The 25,249-nt window shown below is 44.4% G+C and overlaps 1 protein-coding gene across 1 annotated transcript in view; it reads left to right on the top strand.

The window, feature by feature from the left end:
- Window positions 1–23,856, top strand: part of LOC115174963 (X-linked interleukin-1 receptor accessory protein-like 2) — a 345,823-nt gene extending 321,967 nt beyond the window's left edge. Inside the window, exons 7-11 of the mRNA XM_029734041.1 lie at window positions 7,722–7,851; window positions 12,732–12,877; window positions 15,836–15,976; window positions 16,464–16,640; window positions 21,732–23,856. Coding sequence (XP_029589901.1) covers window positions 7,722–7,851; window positions 12,732–12,877; window positions 15,836–15,976; window positions 16,464–16,640; window positions 21,732–22,432 — 1,295 coding nt within the window. The 3' untranslated portion in view covers window positions 22,433–23,856. The remainder of the gene's footprint in view (window positions 1–7,721; window positions 7,852–12,731; window positions 12,878–15,835; window positions 15,977–16,463; window positions 16,641–21,731) is intronic.
- Window positions 23,857–25,249: the final 1,393 nt, after the last annotated feature.

Genomic DNA, 25,249 nt, shown 5'->3' with positions numbered 1-25,249 from the left:
TAAGTTATCTTTGCTTTACAGAGAGTAGGCTACTGAGACAGACAGTGATGTGGCGCTCAGTGGTGAGGCTGAGGTAGGCTGCAATGCATGCAGGAGGAAGGAGAGGAGACAGAGAGAAAGAGGAAGCAATAAGAGAGAGAGGTTAGTACAGTGGTTCCCAAACTTGGGTTCGGGCCCATGTGGGGTCCCCTGAGAAAACAACTTTATCAAACAACTTAAGACATATATTTCAATATGTCTCCAGATGGCCTATCTTCCCTATAGGTCTACATGAAACTGCAATCAAAATGCAAACAATACAGTTCTAAAAATATCATACGTTTTAATTTATATCAGTGGTTGTTTGTCTTTTCTCGATTGCCCACTGGAGTTTATAGTTTACCCATTACCCACCTTTTTTAACCGCTACATCACTGATATTAATGGGGAATTGTAAGTAATATTCTAATAATTCATGTGAATGTGATGGGAGAGGCTATTCCACCTGCCTGGTGCCCAAATTGATAACGTATGTTGCGCAGCTGATAGTCGAGTTTGGAGATGAATGGATTCAGTTCAGTAATCCTGATGAGCCCTTCCCAGCTAGTTAGTTTATGCTGGCTAGCTGGCAACAACAGTAGCATGGCACAAGTTAAAACTTGTTAAATAAAGTGATGTTTATTTCACTGGGTGAGGGAGAAATAACTTTTAGCAGGAACAATTAGGTTTAAGTGCCTTGCTTGAAAATTGTTTCACCTAGTCGGCTCTGGGATTTGAAAGAGTGACCTTTTGGTTACTGACCGAACGCTCTTAACCGCTAGCCTATCTGCCGCCCCAGTTGTAGTATTGGTCACCGTCTGGATGTCCCCGTGACATGCCACATAACTAACGTAACAACAAGCCAGTGCGAGGTGCTTGCTGACGTGAGACTTACTTTCCACTGGGCAGCCGTAGGCTATCACGTCACCAGCTGTAGCTAACGCCAATTTAACATTAACATTAGCGAGAGCAACAATTTAGTAAATATTTTCTTAACTCTATTTCTTGAACTGCATTGTTGGTTATGGGCTTGTAAGTAAGCATTTTACGGTAAGGTCTACACCTGTTGTATTCGGCGCACGTGACAAATAAAATGGGATTTGATTTGATTTGATTTGCAATATACAGCCTTACCTATGGATCTTGGGTCCATGAAATGGGGCATCAGCCTATTCGGCGACAGCCACAGGCTACAATTCTGAAGAGTTCATTTTGAGTAGGATAGCAGCCTACACGAGCAATAACTTGTAATTTTGGTAGTAACCATCTGGATGTCACTGTGATCGAGTCTACACAGATAACCTTTTATTTGTCACATGCTTCGTAAACAACAGGTGCAGGCTAACTGCTAAGGCTAAGGCTTACCCACAGGCCCTTCCCAACAAAGCAGACAATACTGCTCAATGGGTAGATTTTGCATCGCAAGCTGGCAACAACCACACTTGGCACAGTGTCCTTCGCTCCCACTTGCCGTGCAGTAAGGAGAGGGAAGTAGCTAGATCGTGTAGCCAATATCAGGCCTAGGTGACAACTAAAGCACACTTATTGTAGTGATTTTCACAGAAAATCAAATCAAATTTTATGGGTCACATAAACATGGTTAGCAGATGTTATTGCGAGTGTAGCGAAATGCTTGTGCTTCTAGTTCTGACAGTGCAGCAATATCTAACATGTAATCTAACAATTCCACAACAACTACCTAATACACACACATCTAAGTAAAGGAATGGAGTAAGAGTATATACATATTTTTAAAAAAGGATTTCACCTTTATTTAACCAGGTAGGCCAGTTGAGAACAAGTTCTCATTTACAACTGTGACCTGGCCAAGATAAAGCAAAGCAGTGCGACACAAACAATAACACAGAGTTACACATGGAATAAACAAACATACAGTCAATAACACAATAGAAAAAGTATATGTATAGTGTGTGCAAATGAGGTAAGATAAGGGAGGTAAGGCAACAAATAGGCCATAATGATGAAATAATTACAATTTAGCAATTAAACACTGGAGTGATAGATGTGCAGAAGATGAATGTGCAAGAAGAGATACTGGGGTGCAAAGGACCAAAAAAAAAAATAACAGTATGGGGAGGAGGTAGTTGGATGGGCTATTTACAGATGGGCTATGTACACTGCAGTGATCTGTGAGCTGCTCTGACAGCTGGAGCTTAAAGTTAGAGAGGGAGATATGAGTCTCCAGCTTCAGTGATTTTTGAAATTCGTTCCAGTCATTGGCAGCAGAGAACTGGAAAGAAAGGTGGCCAAAGGAGGAATTGGCTTTGGGGGTGACCAGTGAAATATACTTGCTGGAGCGCGTGCTACAGGTGGGTGCTGCTATGGTGACCAGTGAGCTGAGATAAGGCAGGACTTAACCTAGCAAAGACTTATAGATGACCTGGAGCCAGTGGGTTTGGCAACGAATATGAAGAGAGGGCCAGCCAACGAGAGCATACAGGTCGCAGTGGTGGGTAGTATATGGGGCTTTGGTGACAAAATGGATGGCACTGTCATAGACTGCATCCAATTTGCTGAGTAGAATGTTGGAGGCTATTTTGTAAATGACTTCGCCCAAGTCAAGGATCGTTAGGATAGTCAGTTTTACAAGGGTATGTTTGGCAGCATGAGTGAAGGATGCTTTGTTGTGAAATAGGAAGCCGATTCTAGATTTAATTTTGGATTGGAGATGCTTAATGTGAGTCTGGAAGGAGAATTTACTGTCTAACCAGACACCTTGGTATTTGTAGTTGTCCACATATTCTAAGTCAGAACCGTCCAGAGTAGTGATGATGGACGGGCGGGCAGGTGCGGGCAGCGATCGGTTGAAGAGCATGCATTTAGTTTTACTTGCATTTAAGAGCAGTTGGAGGCCTCGGAAGGAGAGTTGTATGGCATTGAAGCTCGTCTGGAGGTTAGTTAATACAGTGTCCAAAGAAGGGCCAGAAGTATACAGAATGGTGTTGTTTGCATAGAGGTGGATCAGAAAATCACCAGCAGCAAGAGCGACATCATTGATGTATACAGAGAAAAGAGTCGGCCCGAGAATTTAATCCTGTGGCACCCCCATAGAGACTGCCAGAGGTCCGGACAACAGGCCCTCCGATTTGACACACTGAACTCTGTCTGAGAAGTAGTTGGTGAACCAGGCGAGGCATTTGAGAAACCAAGGCTGTTGAGTCTGCCGATAAGAATGTGGTGATTGACAGAGTCGAAGGCCTTGGCCAGGTCGATGAATACAGCTGCACAGTATTGTCTCTTATCGATGACGGTTATGATATTGTTTATGACCTTGAGCGTGGCTGAGGTGCACCCATGACTAGCTCGGAAACCAGATTGCATAGCGGAGAAGGTACGGTGGGATTCGAAATGGTCAGTGATCTGTTTGTTAACTTGGCTTTCGAAGACCTTAGAAAGGCAGGGTAGGATAGATATAGGTCTTAAACAGTTTGGGTCTAGAGTGTCTCCCCCTTTGAAGATGGGGATGACCTCTGTAAGGGCCGTTGCAGGGAGTAGACCAAGGTGCAGCGTGTCGGGTGCTCATCATGTATTTTAATGAAGAAATAGAACATTTTACAAAATAAACTAAATGACAGCCAACAGTTCCATCAGGATTCCAAACTACTAAGCGGAAAACAACCACCCACAAACCCAAAGGAAAACAGGCTACCTAAGTATGGCTCCCAATCAGAGACAACAATATACAGCTGTCCCTGATTGAGAACCATACCCGGCCAAAACAAAGAAATACAAAACGTAGAAAAAAGGACATAGAATACCCACCCTAGTCACACCCTGGCCTAACCAAAATAGAGAACAAAACCCTCTCTATGGCCAGGGTGTGACAGTACCCCCCCCCCAAAGGTGCGGACTCCGGCCGCAAAACCTGACTCTAAATTGGAGGGTCTGGGTGGGCCTTCCTTGCGACGGTGGCTCTGGTGCGGGACGTGGACCCGCTCCACCTTCGGCTTGGCCCACTTAGGTGGCACCTCTGGAGTGGGGACCCTCGCCGCCGAGCCCGGACTGGGGACCCTCGCAGCGGGCCCCGGACAGGTGGGCGACTCTGGCAGCTCCGGACTGGAGGGCGACTCTGGCAGCTCCGGACTGGAGGGCGACTCTGGCAGCTCCGGACAGACGGGCGACTCTGGCAGCTCCGGACAGGCGGGCTACTCTGGCAGCTCCGGACAGGCGGGCGACTCTGGCAGCTCCGGACATTCGGGCGACTCTGGCACGGGACTCACCAGGCTGGGGAGACATGCAGGAGGCCTGGCTCTGGGAGCAGGCACAGGACTCACCAGGCTGAGGAGACTTGCAGGAGGCCTGGCTCTGGGCGCAGGCACAGGACTCACCAGGCTGGGGAGACTTGCAGGAGGCCTGGCTCTGAGTGCAGGCACAGGACTCACCAGGCTGGGGAGACATGCAGGAGGCCTGGCTCTGGGAGCAGGCACAGGATAGACCGGGTCCTGGAGACGCACTGGAGGTCTGGAGCGCACGGCCTGCCCAACCCGTCCTGGCTCGATGCCCACTCTAGCACGGCACTTGCGGGGGGCTGGTATCGACCGCCCCGGCCTGTGCGTGCGGATGGGCGAGACCGTGCGCACTTCCGCATAGCACGGTGCTCTCCACGTCAAACGCTCCCCACAGTAAGCACGGGGAGTTGGCTCAGGTCTATTGCCTGACTTACCCCAACTCCCCGTGTGCCCCCCCCAAAATGTTTTGGGGGGCTGCCTCTCAGGCTCCCGTAGCTGACCTGCCTGTTCCTCCCAGTATCGCTGTTCCGCCTTCGCTGCCTCGATCTTCCACTGCGGGCAGCGATACTCCACAGGCGTTGTCCAGGGTCCCTTTCCGTCCAAAATCATCTCCCAAGTCCAGGAGTCCATAACCCTCTGTTCCTCCATACCACGCTGCTTGGTCTTCTTGTGGTGGGTGGTTCTGTAACGGCCGTTGCAGGGAGTAGACCAAGGTGCAGCGTGTTGAGTGCTCATCATGTATTTTAATGAAGAAATAGAACACTTTACAAAAGAAACAAAATTACAGCCAACAGTTCCGTCAGGATTCCAAACTACTAAAGGGAAAACAACCACCCAAAAAACCCAAAGGAAAACAGGCTACCTAAGTATGGCTCCCAATCAGAGACAACGATATACAGCTGTCCCTGATTGAGAACCATACCCAGCCAAAACAAAGAAATACAAAACATAGAAAAAAGGACATAGAATACCCACCCTAGTCACACCCTGGCCTAACCAAAATAGAGAACAAAACCCTCTCTATGGCCAGGGAGTGACAACCACGGCAGCTTTCCAATCTTTGGGGATCTCAGACGATACGAAAGAGAGATTGAACAGGCTAGTAATAGGCATTGCAACAATTGCATAAATATATGGATGAGCAATGACAAAGCGGCATTGGCAAGATGCAATAGATGGTATAAAATACAGTATATGCATATGAGATGAATAATGCAAAAAAAATTAACATTATTAAAGTGGCATTATTAAAGTGACTAGTGATCCATTTATTAAAGTGACTAGTGATTTCAAGTCTGTATGTAGGCAGCAGCCTCTCTGTGTTAGTGATGGCTGTTTAACAGTTTGATGGCCTTGAGATAGAATCTGTTTTTCAGTCTCTTGGTCCCAGCTTTGATGCACCTGTACTGACCTCGCGTTCTGGATGGTAGCGGGGTGAACAGGCAGTGGGTCGGGTGGTTGTTGTCCTTGATTATCTTTTTGGCCTTCCTGTGACATCAGGTGCTGTAGGTGTGCTGGAGGGCAGGTAGTTTGCCCACGGTGATGCGTTGAGCAGACCGCACCACCCTCTGGAGAGCCTTGCAGTTGCGGGCGGTGCAGTTTCCGTACCAGGTGGTGATACAGCCCGACAGGATGCTCTCAATTGTGCATCTGTAAAAGTTTGTGAGGGTTTTAGATGAAAAGCCATATTTCTTCAGCCTCCTGAGGTTGAAGAGGCGCTGTTGCGCCTTCACCACACTGTCTGTGTGAGTGGACCATTTCAGTTTCCACCTTCTCCACCGCTGTCCCGTCGATGTGGATAGGGGGGTGCTCCCTCTGCTGTTTCCTGAAGTCCACGATCATCTCCTTTGTTTTGTTGACGTTGAGTGAGAGGTTGATTTGCTGACACCACACTCCGAGTGCCCTCACCTCCTCCCTGTGGGCTGTCTCGTCGTTGTTGGTAATCAAGCCTACTACTGTTGCGTCGTCTGCAAACTTGATGATTGAGTTGGAGGCGTGCATGGCCAAGCAGTCATGGGTGAACAGGGAGTACAGGAGGGGGCTGAGCACGCACCCTTTTGGAGCCCGAGTGTTGAGGATCAGCGAAGTGAAGATGTTGTTTCGTACCTTCACCACTTGGGGGCGGCCAGTCAGGAAGTCCAGGACCCAATTCCACAGGGCGGGGTTGAGACCCAGGGCCTCAAGCTTAATGATGAGCTTGGAGGGCACTATGACGTTGAATGCTGAGCTATAGTCAGTGAACAACATTCTTACATAGGTATTCCTCTTGTCCAGATGGGATAGGGCAGTGTGCAGTGTTATGGCGATTGCATCGTTTGTGGACCTATTGGGGCGGTAAGCAAATTTAAGTGGGTCTAGGGTGACAGGTAAGGTGGAGGTGATATGATCCTTGACTAGCCTCTCAAAGCACTTCATAATGACAGAAGTGAGTGCTACGTGGTGATAGTCATTTAGTTCAGTTACCTTTGCCTTCTTGGGTACAGGAACAATGGTGGTGGCCATCTTGAAGCGTTGGGGACAGCAGACTGGGATAGGGAGAGATTGAATATATCCGTAAACACACCAGCCAGCTGGTCTGTGCATGCTCTGAGGACGCGGCTAGGGATGCCGTCAAGGCCGGTATGAATAAATGTCCCAACTTCGGCAGAGAAGTTTCAAATTCTAAATCAAGTTTGTAGCCACAAGCATAAACTAGCTAGCTGGTAAGGGCGCATCAGGACAACTGACTGAACCGGCTGAACCGAATCCATTGGTCTCAATTCTATTCTCGCTGTGCGACATACGTCATCAATTTGGGCACCAGGCATATCTGTATAGCCTCTGTGTGCTCCATTGATGTCTGTTTGTGTAGAGCTTGATTAATAATGCCTGGAAATACAAACGTGAACGCTATGTAATTTGAGATAATAGATATTATGTAAAGAGTTTATGATTTTATGATTTTATGCAAAACATCATTACAACTGACTGAACATTCGCTGATGCTTTGTGGCAGAGTGAATAATTTATCATATTTTCCCCCTTTCAGGGGTGTGCCATTACAATTGTATAGATAATAGGCTATGTGTTTGTAGATCAACTGAGGTGAATGAACCTACAGTAGCCAAGGTGATAATGGCTGGGGTAATTTTTGCATGTTTTTGCTGTTCTCCAAATAGCATTTTCTAAACTGTTTTAGTTGTATAGAAATGCAGTAAATGAGCTTCAACTTTCAAAAAATCCCCTGCCCCCTTCTGGACCTCATTAAAACTCAAACCCTTGTTACGGCCCCGTGTGTGTGTGTGTGTGTGTGTGTGTGTGTGTGTGTGTGTGTGTGTGTGTGTGTGTGTGTGTGTGTGTGTGTGTGTGTGTGTGTGTGTGTGTGTGTGTGTGTGCCAGTGGGGGCTCTTTCCTCAGTTCTCTCAAATAAACGCTGACCAGTATGTTGCCGTCCTTCCTTCCTTGTCATTCCAGGTATGCCCCTCAGTCTGGACTGTAAGGCCTTCTTCGGCTACAGCGGGGAGTCCAGACCTATCATCTACTGGATGAAAGGGGAGAAGTTTGTGGAGGAGCTGGCAGGTCACATTAAAGAAAGTGAAGTCAGGTACTGTATCTATCACTGCAAACTTTTCCTGTTTTTATTTTTCTAATGGTGGACGTTTGTAGTTTCTGCTTACATACAGATACTAGAGTGGATGTGACTGACAGTGTTACTTGTAGGAAGAAGAAAAAAAACATCCTCCCCAATATTATCCCCTTTAGGTCTGTGGAGTAATGTCTTGTGGGTGTGAAACATCATCAGGAGTCATTAGGAGTGTGATGTGCCAGCGGCCACATCCTGTGCTGTCCAGTGTGAGGTATTAATTATGACTGACAGCTTATAATACCTCCATCAGCAGGGGGCATTTCTGCTTCAATATCAGTCCCAGGATTTGTACTACAGTCTAAAGGGGCAGAAGCAAAATCTTCACTCGTACAATGAGAAATCATGTAACATTAATTTAACGAAAGCAAACTGCTGCTATTGAAAGTGGTAAGAGTGAGAGCTTCTCCTCTTGTTGGAAACCTTGATCTCCTCAAAGAGAAGGAAGCTAGTAATTACCACATAAAGCTGTCATGTAAATTGAACCAATACTACTAAATTACAAATAAAAGTCTCTCACCTCCCCAGCCTGGAGTAGCAAGTAGCATTTCAGAGTCATAAAGTACACAATGGATTTCAAAACAACTGAACTGACTCCTCCACACCAGAGCCCACCTCTACAATTAGACATCTGCTATCTAACGTTACTCCTGGCTCCCGCTCCTATCAAAAACCAGTGTCTTCTCCCTGGACTGGCTAGGAACAATGCCTGTAACTGCCACCACATCCCAGCACACACGACCAAAACAAAACCTACCCATTTTTCTCTCTTACTAACCAAACGAGGCTGGAGGTCTTCAGCTGTGCAGATGAGAGTGGGAAGATACTGAAATGAATTATGAAAAGCAGATTAAAGCACTTGAATGGTCAAAGAGGGTTGAGACAGAGGAGATACAGTGAAGAGTTATTATTTGTTGACAGGCAGACCGTAATTTTCTGTCTGCCTCAATATTGGTGAACGGCCAAGAATTATGACTAAGAAGGGAGAGTAGAAAAGGCTGCTTATTTAAGAGGGTCTAATAACCCTAAGAACAAAGGCTGTGCCAGTTTTCATGATAAATATGTTTGGGAATTCATACAAAGAAGTCCAGGTCAGGTTAGTGCAGTAAAATGCTCTGACCCAGTTTCTTTCAGCGCTCCTGGTGTACTAATGCAATCTGAGATAGAGGGAGAGAGAGATGGAGAGAGAGAGTGTGCATGTGTGTGTTTAGTGTGTGCGTGCACGCACGCACGTGTGTCTCTGTCTGTCTCTGTCTGCACGTGTGTGCCTGTGTGCTCGTGAGTGTTTGTGAGGATGTGCGTAAATGTATGCGTGTGTCCGACTGTGAATATTCTGGAGAGTTTTAGCAAGTAGCTCATCATTCAGAATGACCTCTCACACTGCACAAATCGCCTGTCAGAGCCGAGCATCACATCAGTCGTTCCCACTGACACTGCAAAGAGCTGCTCTGTATTTTGGGGTGGAGGAGTTGAAGTGCTCCTGCGGGGGAGAGTTTGTTTTATGCCGCAGACTGACCATGTCTCCTCTGCTCCGGTTTTGTTTTCCTCCAGCCAAGCGGAGGAACACTGCCAGGCAGCAGGCTCACCACCACTAATTACACCATCGCCTCCTTTCCACCACTAGAAGCGTGTCCTCCTTCCTAACATAGATGTACAGGTTCGGATGCCGCAGTGTCGCCCACATGGCCCCTGTCCCTCACTCCCCCATCCCTCCCTCACTCCCCCGTACCTCCCTCCTCCCTGAGCCATGACAGCTCAGCACCCGCACTACCGAGACACATCAATCTGCTGGCAATGGGCCATGGATTTGGCCCGAGACGGGGATTACCACGAATAACCCCCTGACAGACCCTCCAACCTCCCCTCCGCACAGCAAGCAAGTTGCCCACAGAATGCTCCATCAGCCAGGCCTGGGCCGTCAGCCGCCAGCCTCCCAGCTCTCCCCTGGATAAACATACAAGGCCACGTGACACAGGCCAACCCAGGCTGCGAGATGAGGCTAGAAAGGGTGAGGGGTGGGAGGGTGGAGCATAAGGATACGCACATACATACATACATACATACATACATACATACATACATACATACATACATACATACATACATACAGTTGAAGTCGGAAGTTTACATACACTTAGGTTGGAGTCATTAAAACTTGTTTTTCAACCACTCCACAAATTTCTTGTTAACAAACTATAGTTTTGGCAAGTCGGTTAGGACATCTACTTTGTGCATGACACAAGTAATTGTTCCAACAATTGTTCACAGACAGATTATTTCACTTATAATTCATTGTATCACAATTCCAGTGGGTCAGAAGTTTACATTCACTAAGTTGACTGTACCTTTAAACAGCTTGGAAAATTCCAGAAAATGATGTCATGGCTTTAGAAGCTTCTGATAGGCTAATTGATATCATTTGAATGAATTGGAGGTGTACATGTGGATGTATTTCAAAGCCTACCTTCAATCTCAGTTCCTCTTTGCTTGACATCATGGGAAAATCAAAAGAAATCAGTCAAGACCTCAGAAAAAAAATAGTAGACCTCCGCAAGTCTGGTTCAATTTCCAAATGCCTGAATGTACAACGTTCATCTGTACAAACAATAGTACCAACCGTGAGGCACGGGGGTGGCAGCATCATGCTGTGGGGGTGCTTTGCTGCAGGAGGGACTGGTGCACTTCACAAAATAGATGGCATCGTGAGGAAGGATTATTTTATGGATATATTTATTAAGCAACATCTCAAGACATTAGTCAGGAAGTGTCACGTCCTGACCAGTAAAAGGAGTTATTTGTCATTGTAGTTTGGTCAGGGGGTGTTTGTTTTGTGTGTTTCGGTGTTTTTGGTTTATGTTCAATATTTTCTATTACTATGTGTATATCTAGTTTTCTATTTCTATGTTGGGTTTTTGGCAATGACCTCCAATTAGAGGCAGCTGGTTGTCGTTGTCTCTAATTGGAGGTCATATTTAGTTGGGTTTGTTTTCACTTGTGTTTTGTGAGTGGTTATTTTCTGTATAGCCTGTGTGCCTTATGGAACTGTTATCGTCGTTTGTTTATTTTGTTTAAGTGTTATCTTTAAATAAACTAAGAAGATGAGCACTTTACCCGCTGCGCCTTGGTCCAATCCTTATGACACCTATGACAGGAAGTTAAAGCTTGGTCGCAAATGGATCTTCCAAATGGACAATGACTCCAAGCATACTTCCAAAGTTGTGGCAAAATGGCTTAAGGACAACAAAGTCAAGGTATTGGAGTGGCCATCACAAAGCCCTGACCTCAATCCAATAGAAAATCTGTGGGCAGAACTGAAAAAGTGTGTGCAAGCAAGGAGGCCTACAAACCTGACTCAGTTACACCAGCTCTGTCAGGGGGAATGGGCCAACATTCACCCAACTTATTGTGGGAAGCTTGTGGAAAGCTACCCAAAACATTTGACCCAAGTTAAACAATTGAAAGGCAATGCTACCAAATACTAATTGAGAGGATGTACATTTCTGACCCACTGGGAATGTGATGAAAGAAATGAAAGCTGAAATAAATAATTTTCTCTACTATTATTCTGACATTTCACATTCTTAAAATAAAGTGGTGATCCTAACTGCCCTATGACAGGGAATTTTTACTAGGATTAAATGTCAGGAATTGTGAAAAACTGAGTTTAAATCTATGTGGACACCTGCTTTTTCGAAAATCTCATTTCAAAATCATATGGAGTTGGTCCCCCCTCTGCTGCTATAACAGCCTTCTGGGAAGGCTTTCCACCAAATGTTGGAACATTGCTGTGGGGACTTGCATTCAGCCACAATAGCATTAGTGAGGTCGGGGGCTGATGTTGGGCGATTAGGCCTGGCTCGCAATTCATCCCAAAGGTGTTCGATGGATTTGAGGTCAGGGCTCTGTGCAGGCCAGTCAAGTTCTTTTACACCGATCTCGACAAACCATTTCTGTATGGACCTTGCTTTGTGCACGGGAGTATTGTCATGCTAAAACAGGAAAGGGCCTTCCCCAAACTGTTGCCACAAAGTTGGAAGCACAGAATCATCTATAATGTCATTGTATGCTGTAGCGTTAAAGATTTACCTTCACTGGAACTAAGGGGCCTAGACCGAACTATGAAAAACAGCCCCAGACCATTATTCCTCCTCCAACAAACTTTACAGTTGGCACTATGCATTCGGGCAGGTAGCGTTCTCCTGGCATCCGCCAAACCCATATTCATCCATCGGACTGCCACATGGTGAAGCGTGAGTCATCACTCCAGAGAACGCGTTTCCACTGCTCCAATAGCGTGAGCTTTACACCACTCCAGGCGATGCTTGGCATTGTGCATGGTGATCTTAGGCTTGTGTGCACCTGCTCGGCCATGGAAACCCATTTCATAAAGCTCCAGACTAACAGTTCTAGTGCTGACGTTGCTCCCAGAGGCAGTTTGGAACTCGGTAGTGAGTGTTACAGTTCTGTGAGCTTTTGTGTGTGTGTGTGTGTGTGTGTGTGTGTGTGTGTGTGTGTGTGTGTGTGTGTGTGTGTGTGTGTGTGTGTGTGTGTGTGTGTGTGTGTGTGTGTGTGTGTGTTGGCTCTCCAGCTCCACTCTAATGGCAAAAGTCAACAGCAGGACTCCGGGGCAGAATCTATGCCTATCAAGGATGACCTCAGTGCTGAACTCTTGTTAGCTGCATTGTGGAACCAGGTCCTGGCTCTGAAAACAGCCACTATGCGAGATGTATCTCTGTTCCCCACTATCTACCAAAGTAGGATCCTCTATTCTCCGGGCTATGGCACCACCCCTGAGGTCTGTCTCTCTCTCCTCCTCCTCCTCCTCCTCCTCCTCTACACAGGGTATTGAAGGAGTATCTAGGGGAGAAAGAGGTGGAGCTGTCCCTAACCTTTGATGCAGTGGAGGAGACGGACCTGGGCAACTACACCTGCTTTGTGGAGAACCATATTGGGCGGAGGAGTGGCAGCGCCATCCTGCAAAAGAAAGGTATGCTTGGCCTCAGAATTGCTGCTTCTGCTAAAGCTGCTGCTATGACAGCAACACTTTAGGCTAACAGATTATGGGTAATGTCTCCCTGGGGAGGGGTGCGACGGTGCAGCACCAGGCCTCAGCGCCATCCCACCTCCCTCGCCATCCCCTCCTGGAGGGGGGTGTCCCGCTGTGTCTCTTCTAATGGGACAGGTGATTAAACCCACAACTAATGACGACCTTTCTTCTTGTGGTTCTGTCCTTCCAGAGGAGTGGTTAAGTATAGGAGGGTAAACACCCAAGGCTCACTGAGAGACACTGATAGTGTCCCTCTCCCTATCTCTCTATCTCTGTCTTTATCTGGCTTTCTATCTCTCTATCTCTATCTTTATCTGCCTTTCTATCTCTCTTTTCCTATTTTTCTGCATTTCTGTCTCTCTCCCTCTCTCCCCTCACCCCCCCTCTCTCTCCTTTTCCCTCTCTCGCTCTTGCTCTGTCCCTCTCTCTCTCACTCTCTCCCTCCCTCCCTTCCCTCCCCGTTTTTCTTTCTCTCTGCCCCCTCTTTCTCCCTCCCTTCCTGTCTTTCTCTGATTATGCGTAGGGAGGAGCACAACCTCTGACTCATGCTAAGCAGTTAATTTAGTTCAGATTCAGCCTAAGATTGGTCAGAGGAGACAGGGGGTACCATTGTCACATAGTATTTGTGCAAGTAACAGTCAATTAGGGGTGAGAGCATTATCTCCGTTTCCCATTTGGGCAGTGACTAATTAAAACCCCATTTCCTCCTGCCAAATTTGTCTAATAATACTGTGTCATTCTATATGTATCATTCAATGAGGGTAAAGGTAAGGAACCTGGCTAAACTTAGATGTATACTTAGAGAAATACATTTAGGAAGCGATTGTATGGAGATGAATGTTGCTAGGTATTTAGTGAAAGCCATGAGTACTGAAAGAGCATGAGTTTGCAGACAGCAGACTTTGATCCCCTTTTCTCTTTGTCTTGGAAAGGCAGATATGCTTGAGTCACAGCTTTATAAGTGCATTGTAAACTAGATTTTGGCTGAGAGCAAATGTATGTTTCATAGCCTCAGCACAATGAAAAACTACAACCGTGAATTGTCTGCTTCGTATGCACCAACAAAGTATTGTAGCAGGTCACAAAGGGCAAAATTATTCTAATGGAATCAAATATAATACTTACGTATTTTATGTTACAATATTGCATGAAAGATTAATCCCAAATGCCCTCCTAACATCCCAAAGAGCTGAGTCATCATCTCAAGGCATTGTTGTGGCTTAAGTGTCTCGTTTCACAAGGAAAACAATTCATTCAAAAATGTATTTCAGACCCTCGAGCACATTCATATTTCCATTAATGAGGAAAACGGTGTAATTTGTACCTATTAACTTTAGGTTCGTAGTCATACAGTGAACTGTATAATTTTGATAGCCATTCAAATTGAGGAAAATATGTAAACAAATAGCATGTAGGACAGCACAGACTAGATCAGACAAGGCTGTGTTGGGGAATAAATGCATCCAAATATTTGGTCCATAAATATTTAATTCCCCATAAAACATGAGAAATCCTTCCCGCTACAGTTTTGAAATATTGCTCAGCAAATGAGTGTCCTGAATATTCAGTATTTAAATATTAGTAGGAAGTACAGAACTGTACTATTACTTTGGACATCAGTTTAGTTCAGCTCAGGTTTCTCCATGAGAAGGAATGAGTGGTCCTGTGTTCTACACTGTCTGGGCTTGGAGTGAGGCTACAGAGACCTCTACTGGTCACTGCTCACTGGGCTAAACACTAATCATCACGGCCCATAGAACACATGACAGAACACATGCAACATAATGGAGGAGCACATTATAATCAAGAATAAACATTGAGGGCCCTACTCACAGTATTGATCTGCGTTGTATATGTGTGGGATGTTAGAGTAATGCTTGTAGTGAATGGCAATGGAATCTCCTTGTATTGTTCAACTGCAGCTGAATTGTGGTTTCACAGGGATGACTACAGGGCCCCTGTTCATAAAGCTTCTCAGAGTAGGAGCGCTGATCTAGGATCAGTTTTGCCTTTTAGATCATAATGAATAAGATTACAAGGACAGCGGGAACCTGATCCTATATCAACACTTCTGCTCTGAGATGCTTTATGAATACAGGCCCAGATTGCCGAAGTGGTTTAGCTCAATAGGACATATACCTATTTTGATAAAAACAGAATGTATAAGGAAATGGCACGCCGACCCATCATCCCTCTCTTCTTAAAGGTTTTATGATTTCACAGATGAGTGCGTTCACACACCAATCTACCAAGTACCCCAGTGCTGTGTGTCAGTGACGAGTGGCCCGACAGATAGTGTAATGTCTGACAGATGCAGGATGAGAAATTATGCTACTATCATCTGGAGTGACTGCAGCTAAGATTGATGGCTCATATTTGGTGAATGGCAGCAGAGCAAACATGAACGATTTTAGCTAGCTTTGCACCCCCTCAGCCCCCTTTCATACACACGTACGCACGCACACACCTTCAATATTGTGTGTGAAAGCATAGAACGAAGAAATGTTCTCATATCTCTGTCTTTCTGCTGTGTTTCTCATAAAGAATATATATGACAGTTCAATTGAACTCAATTCAGATGAATGCTTGGTTCTTCATGCAGTATTTCCTCACAGAACACTTGGAAATGACATAATTTAACCCTATAGGCCCCCAAGAACTGTGAACGTAAGCTTCTGTTGGCATTGCAACGAAAACACTCTTTAGTAGAAAGATACAGAGGAATTGTGGTAGGGGGAAATTACTTGAGTAATGTTAGTATGTTGTGGCAGTAAGTGTCTTATTTCTCTGTTTCTCCTCAGACTCTTCATATCTATCTCTCTCTGTATGTCTATATTTGTTCTCTACCAGACATGTATCATATCTATCTTTCTGTTCTGTCTCTTTCTCCTGTACCAGACATGTACAGGCTAGAGCTGGCCGGTGGACTAGGAGCCATCCTGCTTCTGCTGGGCTTCTTCACGGCCATCTACAAGTGCTACAACGTGGAGATCACGCTCTGCTACCGGAGACACTTTGGGAGTGACGAGACAGAGAACGGTGAGTGTGTGTCACCTGGGGCTGGGCTAGGTGTGTCCTACATGACCAGTTATGGGCCTATAGCCCACCCAGTGAGATTCTCAGAGCAGGGAAAAGGTCAGTCACACCTCTCAGCGCCCCCGGAGACTGTAACAAAAGAGGTATTGTCACCGTATTAAGGATTCATGTGAGAGAAAAAAGTATCTGTTTGAAATTCATGAGAACTAGGGGCTGATGCTCCTTATTTTAGTGACACAGAATTACTTACCATTCTGGCCACTTATCCCATAGTTGTCTGTATCCACACTTCTTTGTTTTAGGATTTAAGTTTCACAATTCTATGACATGGTTGTCACTTTCTAGGATAGATCCCCTTGCTATACATTCACAATAGAGACATACAGCATTTTTGTTGTTAAACAACTATGTCATGTCATACTCATATTCATCTAGAATTCTCATTTGGTAACAGAAAACTGTCTCTTTGTCTTTGTCTCTTCACCCACAGACAACAAGGAGTATGATGCATATTTGTCCTACACCAAAGTGGAGCTGGATTCGATGAACAGGGGCTCTAGTGAAGAGGAGCAGTTTGCTCTGGAGATCCTCCCAGATGTTCTGGAGAAACACTACGGATACAAGCTCTTCATCCCCGACCGGGACCTCATCCCTAGCAGTCACAGCAGTGAGTGATCCTTCACCCCCCCCCCCCCCCCCCCCCCCCATCTCTGTCCCTCATGGAAGGGCTTCTCTTTGTGATCTAGGTCTCCATCCATCCATCTCTCTTTCTCTCTCTCTCCCTTCCTCTATCCATCCATCCACCCATCCCTCCCTCTCTCCATCTCCCCAACTCTGTCCCTAGTGGGAAGGCTTCCACCCACTGCCCAGAATTCATTTGACTGTCAAGAAGAATCAAGACAGACGCACATCTTAATCTCCTTTGCCGTGGCTGTATTTGTTCTGTCATCGCCAATATAAGGGTGGTGTGTGTTGTGGTGTGCTTTGAGGGCCTGCATATATTGTGTTATCTGTCAATGATGGATCTCCCATCTCCACAAGGCAGCTACTGTACCGTTTATTGGTGTTGGCATCTTATTTGGGAGTGTAATTGGTGTAAAATAGTTACATGTATGGTAAAAGCAGCGAGGAAATGTAATTCAGCAACTGTATGTATGGTTTACCAGTACATTACATAAGCTTGATGTACAGTGCATTCGGAAAGTATTCGGACCCCTTGACTTTTCCACATTTTGTTACGTTACAGCCTTATTCTAAAATGTATTAAATCGTTTTTCCCCCTCATCAATCTGCGCACAATACCCCATAATGACATAGCAAAAATAGATTTTTTGAAATGTTTCCAAATGTGTCTATAAAAAATACATAAGTACTCAGTACTTTGTTGAAGCACCTTTGGCAGTGATTACAGTCTTGAGTCTTCTTGGGTATGACACTACATGCTTGTTACACCTGAATTTGGGGAGTTTCTCCCACTCTTCTCTGCAGATCCTCTTAAGCTCTGTCAGGTTGGATGGGGAGCGTCGCTGCACAGCTGTTTTCAGGTCTCTCCAGAGATGTTCGGTGGGGTTCAAGTCCGGACTCTGGCTGCGCCACTCAAGGACATTCAGAGACTTGTCCTGAAGCCAGTCCTGCATTGTCTTGGCTGTGGTTTGGGTTGTTGTCCTGTTGAAAGGTGAACCTTTTCCCTAGTCTGAGGTCCTGAGTGCTCTAGAGCAGGTTTTAATCAAGGATCTCTCTGTACTTTGCTCCGTTCATCTTTCCCTCGATCCTGACCAGTGTCCCAGTCCCTGCCGCTGAAAAACATCCCCACAGCATGATGCTGCCATCAACATGCTTCACCGTAGGGATGGTGCCAGGTTTCCTCCAGACCTGACGCTTGGTATTCAGGCCAAAGAGTTCAATCTTGGTTTCATCAGACCAGAGAATCTTGTTTCTCATGGTCTGGGAGTGCTTTAGGTACCTTTTGGCAAACTGTACCTTTTACTGAGGACTGGCTTCCGTCTGGCCACCCTACCATAAAGGCCTGATTGGTTGAGTGAAGGTTCTCCCATCTCCACAGAGGAACTTCGGCTCTCTGTCAGAGTGACCATCGAGTTCTTGGTCACCTCCCTAACCAAGGCCCTTCTCCCCCGATTGCTCAGTTTGGCCGGGCAGCCAGCTCTAGGAAGAGTCTGGGTGGTTCCAAACTTCTTCCATTTAAGAATGAGGGAGGCCACTGTGTTCTTGGAGACCTTCAATGCTGCAGAAAGTTTTCTGTACCCTTCCCCAGATCTGTGCCTTGACACAATCCTGCCTCGGAGCTCTACGGACAATTCCTTCGACCTCATGGCTTGGTTTTTCCTCTGACATGCACTGTCAACTGTGGGACCTTACATAGACAGGTGTGTGCCTTTCCAGATCATGTCCAATCAATTGAATTTGCCACAAGTGGACTCCAATCAAGTTGTAGAAACATCTGAAGGATGATCAATGGAAACAGGATGCACCTGAGCTCAATTTAGAGTCTCACAGGAAAGGGTCTGAATGCTTATGTAAATAAAGTATTTCAGTTTTTTATTTTTAATACATTTGCACAAATTTCTAAAAACCTGTTTTCAATTTGTCATTATAGGGTATTGTGTGTAGATTGATTGGGGGGGAAATGTATTTAATTCAGTTTCAAATAAGGCTGTAACGTAACAAAATGTGGATAAAGTCAAGGGGTCTGAATACTTTCCGACTCCACTGTATGTCAATTAATCTTGTTATACTTTTATACACACAGCTAAAGGTACATGCACACGAGCACAATCACATAGGCCCTACACACACATCTCTCCACCTATGGCATTTTGCCCCATACAAAAAATTATGTTCCCACCTTGCATTACAAATATATTGCAAACTAATGTCCATTCCTTGCATAATTTAACATGCAGTGAATTCAAAATAAATCAAAAACTCCTTAGGCTGGTCAAAGCCATGCTTACATAAATAAACTGCTTTCTAAGTGTGTTTGCTCACTGGCACGCCATGGGACTCAGTAGGGTGTATTGATGGTGCTGCATAGGTAATGAATTATAGAGAAGTGTTCAGTTCCTTGAGAGGCAGGCTGCCATCATTAGTACCAACGCATTTACAGATCAGGCCAACACGACCAAATAACAACGTGTTTAAACGCCTCATTTGTTCATAAAGAGAGGGGGGGACAGAGACAGAGAGAGCAAGAGAGAGAGAAAGAGAGAGAGAGAGAGTGCGAGAGAGAGAGAGAGAGAGCAATTATTTGTATTAATTGATTTACGTAATCATCAGCATATGAAAAACGGGGCGAGAATTTTTTTTAAATAGCACTCTAGCTCAGTCCCGCCCATACAAATTGTACTATTTATGCACAGCAAATTGACCGTGAAATTGCAATGTGTTGTTGCTCTTCCATCATTAATTTTGTTAGGAACTGGCAAGAAATGAAAGGAAGAGCATTTCAAATCAAATCCACCAACATCGCAAGGTTAACATATTTATACATATTTCATTGCCAATTAAACATCTGAATGTTTATTAAATTAATATCAATATATGTTAATGTAACATTGTAAAGATATGAATCTGTCTGACCCTTTTTGAACTCTCTCAGTATAGTGCCTCTGTATTTGCAGTCTGAACATTACCCCCAATACATATTTATGGTTGAATCTATTAGGGATTTGTCCATGAAAAGCACAACATTATCTCAATATCCATACTAGACGAGACTTGGGGCCCTGCAGGAAAAACAACACATAACAAAGGGTTGAGCTGCTACCCCTGCTAAGTGTATCCTTTATTTAACATTGGCCTCATTATTTCTCCACTACATTGCTAAAGTTTTATACACAAGTAAGGAGAAAGGACCTCATTTGTGAGGCTTGCTTTGGTGCTCACTGTGCTCAGAGTACTATTTTCAGGCTGCCGCTAATACCATATTGAAAAGGTCTGACACGCTATCTTTCATCATAAGCCAGAAAAAAAGGTTGATAGACAGTCTCAAGCTCCTTTAGCTCTGGTGCCACTGCCACATAATGTGTGTGGTAGATTACTTTGAACAAAGTCCCTCACACAGCACATTCTTCAGCTGAGGTCGCTGCCTCTTAATATGTGTGAGGGGAGATCCCATTCCCCCATAAAAAAGCATTTCTAAGTGAATAGCCTAATACAAGACAATCTTGTATATGTCATCTTTTCACGTTAAGCCACATCGATTAAGCTGCATGGGTGTAAAGAACGATCATTCAAATGTAAATTGGGTCTGAGTAACATTTAGTTGGAATACTCACTCTTTAGACTAGATAATGCAATTGTGTGCTGCCTGAGGGGAGGTGTGGTGTTTTTTTTAGAGCCTTTTATGTTCAGGGGGTTTATTCTTAAATACATGCTCCATTAACCACAGTCTGGATACTGTGCCGTGTAAAGGAAGTTAGAGATCTGGGCCCGTGTCCACAAAGCGTTTCAGAGTAGGAGTGCTGATCTAGTATCAGTTTTGCCATAGATCATAATGAATAAGATTACATGGACAGATCCTGGATCAGCACTCCTACTCTAGGTTGCTTAGTTTGGCCCAACAATAATAAGATGATGTATCGAGTGTTTTAACCAACTGTTTAGGCCTTTTTATGTTGATTTTCGTGTTTTCTTTCTTGTGATCTCTGTTATAATGCAATTAATGTGATTAGGCCTTATGTTGACTTTCATGCTAATCGTCGTATGTATAGGAATGTGCATTTGTAGTAGGATATGGAGGTGGGGCACAAGTCATGTGGTGGCACTGGTGCCTGGGGTGGTGTTGGGTGTCAGGGAAGGAAGATGTGGGGTTTAAGGGTGTGGTGTGTGGAGCAATGTGTGTGTAGCAGTGGGGTGGGCGGTTGAGGTAGAGGGGGGCCAATGTGTGATGTGACACGTGCAGGTGTAAAAGACAGGGCCCCTGCAGGGGAAGGCAGGACACTATGGACCATTACCCAGCCTGAGCCAGCCATCCGCTAAGAGCTAATATGGAATTTACCTCTTTACATATCTCTCTCTCTCTCTCTCTCTCTCTCTCTCTCTCTCCCTTCAACTTCCTGTTTTCTATGACTCATAGACACCCTCTATTTAGCAGTGTACATGTTTTGCCTACTTTTCAACAGGCTAATGACATTACTATTGGAATATGTTCACCTACACATTTAGGATTAATACGTCAGGGTAGTGAGAAGCCTATATTGACTAAAGTGATGTGTTTTTAAAGTGTGGTGTTGTCCTGATGCTGTCTGTTTGGCGGTATAGTGGGAGTAGTTATAGGGGGTGTAATGTGACATAGATCAGAGTGTTGGTTGATGCTGTGTTTTGTAATGTCTCGGGGTGTTGTTTTAGACCTGCAGCTTCATACTGCTGTGATCTCAATTCTAAATGGACAAATATGAATGTTTTGTTACACGCTATTCTTTGACATGCTCTCTCTCTTTCTTTCCCTTTCTCTGTATCATTCTGTCTTTCTCCCTCTCGCTGTATCTCTGTTTCTTTCTTTCTTTCTCCCTCTCTCTCTCTGTATCTCTCTCTCTCTCTGTGTATCTCTGTTTCTTTCTTTCTCCCTCTCTCTGTATCTCTCTCTCTCTGTGTATCTCTGTTTCTTTCTTTCTCCCTCTCTCTCTCTGTCTCGCTGTATCTCTGTTTCTTTCTCTCTCTCTCTCTCTCTCTCTCTCTCTCTCTCGCCCTATTTCTCTCACCCTATTTCTCTTTGTATGTCTCTCTCTTTCTTCTCCAGTCTACATCGAGGACCTGGCGCGAAGCGTGGAGCAAAGCAGGCGGCTGATCATCGTGTTGACTCCTGAGTTTGTGGCCAAGCGTGGCTGGAGCATCTTCCAGCTGGAGACACGGCTCCACAGCATGCTGGTGACAGGGGAGATCAAAGTCATTATGATCGAGTGTGCTGACCTCAAGAGCGTCATCAACTACCAAGAGGTGGAGGCCCTGAAGAACACCATCAAAGTGCTCACCATCATCAAGTGGAGGGGCCCTAAGAGCAACGAGCTCAAGTCCAAGTTTTGGAAGCAGGTGATTTACGAGATGCCGGTAAAGAGGAAGGAGATGCTGTCTCGGCGGCAGGTGCTTGACTCCGGAGAGCAGGGCCTGTTCGGCGACCTGCAGACGGTCTCCACCATCGCCATGACGACCACGTCTGCCTCGCTGGCGCCCGCCCACCATGCCGAGATCCCAGACTTTAATCAGGCCGGCCACCCCCAGATGAGACACTACTGCACCCGTAGTTACGAGTATAAGATGCCCGGTTCCCCCGTGCAGATATCCACCTTGAGTAACCGTCACATGTACTGCAATATCCCCATGACGCTGCTCAACGGACAGGTGACTCAGAACAACACGATGGGAAAGAGCAAGCAGGAGATCCACTTGAACAGCACATTCGTCCCTCTATCTGGAAGGGAACTCACAAGTGATATCTGGTAGACTGATATTCAGCAACCGGCTTGATGGCACCATTTTTATTTATTTATTTTAGCTTTTTTTATCTGCATGAAGACTCATTTAGACAAAACACTGATAAAAAAAAAGACTGAACTTAATCATTTCTCACGGACTACTTTCATTGGCGATTAAATGTTTTATTTTTTTTGTTCAGCCATAAGAAAAAAAGGAAAAAAGGAGTTGCTCCAGTCATAATTTTCTTACTTGAAAAATGTCTCCTTTTCGGAGATAAGTAATACATTAAAAAACCTTGTTTTTAATGTTCAAGGTATTGTTATTATGTACAGTTTTCATATCTTCTATAAACATTCATGATGATGATTCCTTTGAGATGTTAATGGTGTATGAGTATGTGAGTGAATCCACATAAAATGATTCTGACCTGGGATACTTCATGGGAAAGGGGGACATTTCTCATTGCAGCACAATTCTGTAAAGACCGACTGAACACATTCTCTGTGAGCTTTAAACATTTTACAGTATATTTAAGCAAATCAATAATGTTTGAAGGTATTGTCATTGTTTGAGGCCAATTAAATATGAATATTTGAAATGTTTGATACAATATTTGTTTGAGTTGTATTCTGTGACTCTAGTTGCTGTCTCTTGATTTCTGCCTGTTACTTTGCTAATTCTATTTGGTAAAAACAAGAAGCCCTCATCAACTTTTTTTCTACTTCTCTGCTGAAATCCTCCCCTGCTTCTCATGCCTTCTTTCCTCTCTGTCGGCCATATTGCTTTCAGATTACTATTGAGTTGTCTCCTTGAGGATGACCTGCTCTCTAAAGGTTACAGATGGACTCAGTGTGGTGCTTTGGGAACCGATCGTAGTTTTGACTGACTGTATTGTAGAAATGGAATGGAACTGGAATCACCTGAGAGATATTTGCATTTGTATCTATTTTATTTATTTAGTTTGCAAAATGAGAAGAGAATAGTCTTAAAGAATCTTCCTCTTCTCAGCATGCTTTGCTGCTTCTATCCTGGCTCCACCCTAGAGAATTCATCCTATTTGTCTGCTTTGTTTTTTAATATAGCACCCTCTATCTGTCTCATTGCGTTATAGCCGAAATACCAAGATTGTAAAAAAAATAAAAATGACTTAGACATGGTCTGAGCTTGGTGACCTTCAAGAGCAAACAAAAATACTAACCGCAGGAGGTCAAAGAGATTTCAACCATCAGTCTGAACCATTGCTGAACTGCCCACAGATGTCTTCTCCAACATCAGTTATAAATCAGAAGTTTATTTAATGCCTTTTTTTTCTGTTTGCAAGCTGATGGATTTTGATAGTGATTCCATGCCATGAATAGCCAGGGCATCAATGTGCATATGGTGAAATCAAATAAAGAATTTTATGGGACCCTTGCGAATGGCTGTATATTAAATCATGTTGAAATCACACAGGTTGTTTACTGCTTGATTTATTCTATAGGCACTTTGTTTGGTTTTGATTGTCATGTAATGCTGTCACTTTACCTAAGTGGAGTAATAATATTCATATATGTGGTGGAGTACAATATGTCATGCTTTCAATGGTCATACATGTCAGCTACTATTGCAACAGGAGCTTTCGTCTTTCCAAGTCGCAAAAACTGAAATACTGTATGTTTGTTAGGCGGCCCTCTATTACCTATGGAAGCCCATTCCCGCAACTTAAAAAAAAAATGTTGATACAATCAAAACATTTCGAGATACTAAGTCAAAATTGAGACACTAACGCAGAATTTCAAGATACTAACTTGACATTTCGAGATAGTAAAACACACATATAGGATATGTGTCTTCATTTGTAGCATTATGTGGCGATTTCCATCTATCCATGTTGCAAAGATCAGCAAGCGTGTGGCGAACTGGCATATGCCCCAACACTTTTGATTTGGTTTAATAAAAAATATTGACACAAATGCATTGAAAATAGGGACAAAGTACTGTTGTTTAGACTAATTTGCGTCATAATTTGTCAACTCGTGCACAATTAATCTGTGCTTCAGTCTGATCAACTGTAGCCTACTGATAACAACCACAACTGCAGGTAGCCTAGAGAAGCCTATGCACTCTGATCCCCTCTGGCCAGGGGAAACGAAGCAGTAACGTCATGTATTTATAGCCTAAGCTACTGTATGTACTTATAGCCTAAAATAGGCCTATTTATTTGTGTTAAGAGGAAATGTGAATGTGATCAAATTTGGTTTATATTCAAACTTTGAGTGGCTAAGCTACCTAGACATTTTTATTGACTGAAATTAATCAATCAACACAATAGTGATGACATACATTAAGTAACTTTTTAATTTCACGATGCAACCCTGCACAAAGCGAACTCAGCCCTGTTAGTTCTATTGTCCAATTTCAGTTGTTGTCTATTTATTTTAAACCATATGACCTGATTAGAAAACATTTGGTCCCATCATAGCCTATATAAAACCATTTTACAGCTGATTTATTACTTTGTCGTACATTCCAACTAGAGTCCAGAGTTTTACTTGGTTAGGTTAGCCCAGTGGTTGTCAAACTTTCTCTCCTCTGAGACCCCCAGAAGTTTCACTAGTTCACATGATTCACCTAATCAATGGTTAGTTGACAAGTTGAGTCAGGTGTGCTAGTTCTGGAATAGATCAAATACATGAACCTGCTGGCGGGACCCCAGGGGGGGCTAACTACCAGATCATGAAAAACTCTGGGCCCCAGGAACCCCCTCCTCCCCCACCACATCTTGGACCTGTGGTGCCACCTCTGAAATCACACAATGTTACAAATTAAGAAACATATCCTTTAAGTATGTTCTACTATCTAAAA

This window comes from Salmo trutta, chromosome 3 (genome assembly GCF_901001165.1).
Source record: "Salmo trutta chromosome 3, fSalTru1.1, whole genome shotgun sequence".
Classification (NCBI taxonomy): Eukaryota; Metazoa; Chordata; class Actinopteri; order Salmoniformes; family Salmonidae; genus Salmo; species Salmo trutta.
This window is presented reverse-complemented; position numbering and strand designations above follow the sequence as displayed.